The following is a 4,772-nucleotide window of genomic DNA, read 5'->3' as shown; positions in this document are numbered from 1 at the left end:
ACAGGGGCTTCAGGGAAAAACTTTTCATAATGACTCAGTAAGGTGAGATTTAAGCAAAGAGCAGTTCCAGGAGAAAAGGAGCAAATTTAGGTAGTGATTTTGCGAATTTTTGTTTGTGAATAAAGAATTTTGCATATAGGATAACAAAGTTCATCAGGTGTTCAAGAGCATTATCGTCTTGGTTAACATAAAAGCAAGTAACACATCTTCAAGACTGCATGAAGCGTGTTCTTGAACCGAGCCCGATCCTCAGTTGTCGTCACAACCAGAGGGCGGGCCTCTAGCCAATCAGCGCGCACCCAGCGGCCCCGCTAGCCAATCAAATCCACATACGCCGTCGTACGGAGTAAGCCCATCGTCCAATCAACAGTGCCGCTACTTGCGGGCCAGAATCCCTCTTCAACCTTCTGCTTTCTGGAGGGGCACCTTCAACCAGCTCCGCGGTGCACCGGCAGCGGCTTCCCTAGTTGTAAAGAAACAAGTGGAAATAACACTTTTTAAACACAGACACAATGTCCTTCCTGTCGGTCAGCAGGCTAGCACCCAAACTGCTCAATTCCAAGGTAAGAGGACTGAAACAAAAACACCTCGATTGGCCACTTTATGAAAGCTGCGGCTCTCTTAGCACGACGTAATGGCAAGCATTAGCTAGCCCTAGCTTTGTATACCACAATGTGGAGGTGCTGTCGAACAAGTCTGGGCTCGATTTGTGTTAAAACAATGTAAAATAGTGTGTTTTTTGTTTTTTGTTTTTTACTATAATTACTTAAACGTTGTTTTATTTGTGAACTTGGAGTCGTGTTGGCTCGCTATCAGTAGCATAGCAGCCGTGTGTGTGTGTGTGTGTGTGTGTGTGTTGGCCTTGTGTTGTCGCCGCCTGAAGTCTGCTCATGTTTCTGCAACCAGGAGAGACTAAACCGTGTTAGTTAAACTTAGTGCGACTCAGCCTGTGCAGTTTCTTCTTATTATTAAAAATGATTAATTGTTTTTTTTTATTTTTGTGATAGGTCACAAGCACCGTGTCTGCTTCTGAACTCCCCTTTAGCTCTGTTTCTTCACCGCCTCCGTTGACCTTCACGTTTAAGATTTCACTTCAATTATCTAAACTGCATCTCATTTAACAAGGCCCTGGAGCTAGTGTGCATGTTGTGTAAAACTCAAAAGTTGCACAACCCCGTGAAAGCGAGTCTTTTAGTGTGGTTTCAGCCCATCTGACATCAGAGTTAAAACTTGTAATCTCAGATGAATGATCTTAGCGTGATTGGGAATGATTATAAAAATGGGAATTGCTTTAATAGTTAACTCAGCATGTCATAATTGCCCCTGAAACACTGCCAGTGATTAAGTAAATTGCCCTCTGTGCTGACTGTAAGCTACTGTCTTACTCCACTGACCTCCCAGCACAGACTACTCACACCTAATGACCCCTCATATCAACTTTTCTAATACTACCAACTTAATGCCCCCCTGCACCCACCCCCCTCTGTGAACTCTATACAGACTGACAGACTGGGAGCTATCGTGTTCCTGTTATCAGTCATCTAATATCAGTTGTAATCTTTGCTCAGGAAAGTAATTAGTAAGCTGTTTTTTTTTCTTTTTTCTGTCCTTGCGTATCATTCTTTGTCCATAAAATCTTTTGCCTCTGGACTATGACTTAAAATCATGTGATTGAGAGCAAGGACATAGGAGCAAGCAATACATGTGGTGTTCTTATAATAGTTTATTCAGATCATTTTTTCAGAAGAGGGGATTGACTTCTATGCATCTTTTTATTTTTTTGGGGGGGGTGTGGTAAATGCCAACACGTGCTTCTTAAAAGGACAGAAAAGGGGAATTGTTGGTTAAGCAAATAGTGTTTTTTTTGTGTCGCGTTAATGGTTAATTTCAGAATAAATGTAGAGTCTGTTACATGTCACTAAATGACACACAAGTGACTGTTTGCCGTTAGCAAAGTTGCTTCCTCCAGCCAGATAGTTGTGTTTACTTAAGAGAATGTTTAGTCAGTGATAAATCGATTACTTTTTTGTCGGTTTCTTTATCTCATACTCTGATTTGACTCCTATACCCTTCTGTCCGGTGTCGTTGGTTTAACCTTTCTCCCAGGCAGGAAGCAGGGAGTGACTGAGTGAAACTGGCGCTCTATATTTAAGACCCTGAGCTGTTACATAATCTCTCACTCAGCTGTGTAGCGTGGTGACGCAAAGATCCTACCTTTTGTTTCTGTGAGCCTCGTCACTCCTTTATCCACCCTCAGCAGTTGTGTTGGTGGGGAGGGGATCCCATCGGGAGCAGAGCCAGCTGTCCCCAGACTCCTCCCTCTCCCATTCATGACTTTAATAAGCTGAAAGAGGAGTCCTGTTTCAGCTGCGAGAAGCACCAGGCTCCACTTCTCACTACTGCCGCTGAGCTTCCAACAAGATTACTAGCCTCCAAACACTTTCATAACCAGGGCCGGTCGTTTTTTAAATCTCTCCTACATCCCTTGGTCTTGTTCCAACAACAGTCCAAGGCTTAAGAACCCAAGCACCATTAATTATACAGAAGGTTTGGTTCCTCATGTCATGTGTCATTTTCTTTTCCGTAGCTTATCTGTGCAAATACCTTGCAAAAATCACCTGAATATTTCCAGACTTGTCTGAATCAGGCAAACATTAAATACTGCTTATATATATTATATTAATGCTTATAAAAATGCACTTTATTTACCGTTGTCTTTTTTTTTTTTTTTGCGAGTTACATTGCAGCATATTACTAGGGTGTAAGTCCATTATAAGAGAATACAAAAACACCTTTTTCATGTCCTGAATTGAAGGATTTAAGCAGCGGACAACATTTCCAAACATCACATGTTCAACTAGCATGAAATTCATGAATTGTGAAATGGTTGAGCTGACCGAAACAATACAAGTTCGCTTTGAGTAAGGAATGGAAAACATGTAAAATATTTCAAAAGCATTTCCAGGCTTAACAAATCCTGTATGTTTATTGTTTGACACCAGCATAAAGGCATGATGGAAAACTGGAAACCACATGAATCAATCCTACATATTGACATTGTAGACTGGTGACTGTAAAATGTGTCACTGTATGAGTCTGAACATCATCAGCAATCAGTTGAACGCCTTCAGGTAGTGAACGTCTTTGACAGGAATAGTCCTCTGTCACCATTAGTTACTTGTTCCGGTTGTTTGTAGTGATCCGTCCAGTTAAGTTATGCAGAGGGGAGCAAAGAAGTGCTTGTCAATATGAGGAAGGAGGGATTAATAATTTAGATCCTGGATTAATTACTAGCGTTGAGTCCTGGCAGGATACCAAACCAACAGCAACGCTCGATGGGCCAAAATAACACTTTTTTAAAATGGCATTAAATCTATTCTTTAGGAAATCAATACGCCTGCTGCTGCTTATGTACACCGCTGTTCTGAAATGTGTCAACCTCTGTGTCGTTGTTGCTCTTGGATGGGAGAGCCACTGCTTTTTTACCAGTCCCTCTTTAAATTATTGCAGAGCACAGTGCATGACCGTTGTATTAACAACATAAACTGACATTAAATACTTAGTAGTATTTAAGTAAGAAACAAATAGTCACAAATTGTTAGGTGCCACAGGGGGTTTGTACGGTGGCCCAGAGGTGTCAGGCCAAATACAAAGGCCACAACACAAATACAAAAGCCACAATGGATGTTGACAATGAGGCGAGGAGGATTGTTGCTGCGGACTAATTATCAGACTAATTTAGAAGAAGACAGCTCTTGCCCGTGTGATAAGTAAGTGAAACGGTGTCTCTCTAGCTAACTCAACACTTGATGAGTCCTTAGTAATATGTTTTGAGCCATATTCCAAACTAGATTGGGCAAGCAAACAAGATTTCAGACTCTCGCTATCAACTTACTCCCGATTCAGGTCTTGTTAAGTTAACTCCCCATATACTCTCGCTCTGTGGTCCTTCCTGCCTGTTGCTAGGAAGGACCACAGCTTTCATATGTGATATCTTGCTCGCGTGGTCTAATTTAGCTTTGTAGGAACTCCACTCTCTCGATCTGTCGGCCTCCAGGATGGGGTCAGTGTTGCTAACGCAGTTATCAACTTCATATCATAGCTCACCGGTGTGACTCTCGGTGATGGGTGGTTCTGACTCATAGGGTGGTGTGGATATGTTAATATTGTTTGCTTGTGCCCTATGGGATGGACAATATATCATAGAACTTCTGGTCTTGCTTTTCGTGGACGAGCTAGATGCAGTTAGAAACACTCTGAAGCCCGCTGCATAGATTAAGGTTTGCCCTGTTAAACAGAGTTTGTTTGGGGTTATTGATGGTTGAGTTACAAAGTTAGAACTGGTAGTAAGAAGGGTACGCGGTTAATACATCTCACCTGTCGGTACACTCTGCACAGCTTGCCCTGGTAAACCAATACTCCTACCTGTTGAAGAGTTACAGTTATACAGGATATTACAGTATATCGGCCAGTACTACTTAAAGATGAAAGATTTCAAGTCTGTCTTTTTTTTTTACGCCTTTCAACAACTGAACTAGAGATTTCTATATATGAATGTGGTCTTAAGCTAAGAGGAAGGAAGCCTGTTAATGTCCAAAATATTTGAAGGTGCTGCAAGGTTCTCATGTAAGGCCTTTTTCTTTTATTTAGCTTTGTGGTGGTGAATTTAGTAATACTTAAAATTGTATTCTTTCTTTGTCTATTCTACAGAATGCCACCTACTTCCTCGTGGCTGCCAGAAATGCCAGCGCGTCAACAACAGTAAGTACAAA

At 41.6% G+C, this 4,772-nt stretch overlaps 1 protein-coding gene across 1 annotated transcript in view; it reads left to right on the top strand.

Moving 5' to 3' along the window:
* The first annotated feature begins 392 nt into the window (after nt 1-392).
* The window catches only part of cs (citrate synthase), an 11,374-nt gene continuing 6,994 nt past the window's right edge, over nt 393-4,772 (top strand). Inside the window, exons 1-2 of the mRNA XM_035656206.1 lie at nt 393-563; nt 4,711-4,761. Coding sequence (XP_035512099.1) covers nt 513-563; nt 4,711-4,761 — 102 coding nt within the window. The 5' untranslated portion in view covers nt 393-512. The remainder of the gene's footprint in view (nt 564-4,710; nt 4,762-4,772) is intronic.

The sequence above is a fragment of the Morone saxatilis genome, unplaced genomic scaffold (assembly GCF_004916995.1).
Source record: "Morone saxatilis isolate NCDOM2014 unplaced genomic scaffold, NCSU_SB_2.0 Contig15, whole genome shotgun sequence".
NCBI classification, from domain to species: Eukaryota; Metazoa; Chordata; class Actinopteri; family Moronidae; genus Morone; species Morone saxatilis.
Note: the sequence above shows the minus strand (reverse complement) of the source record. Positions and strands in the feature narration are given on the sequence as shown.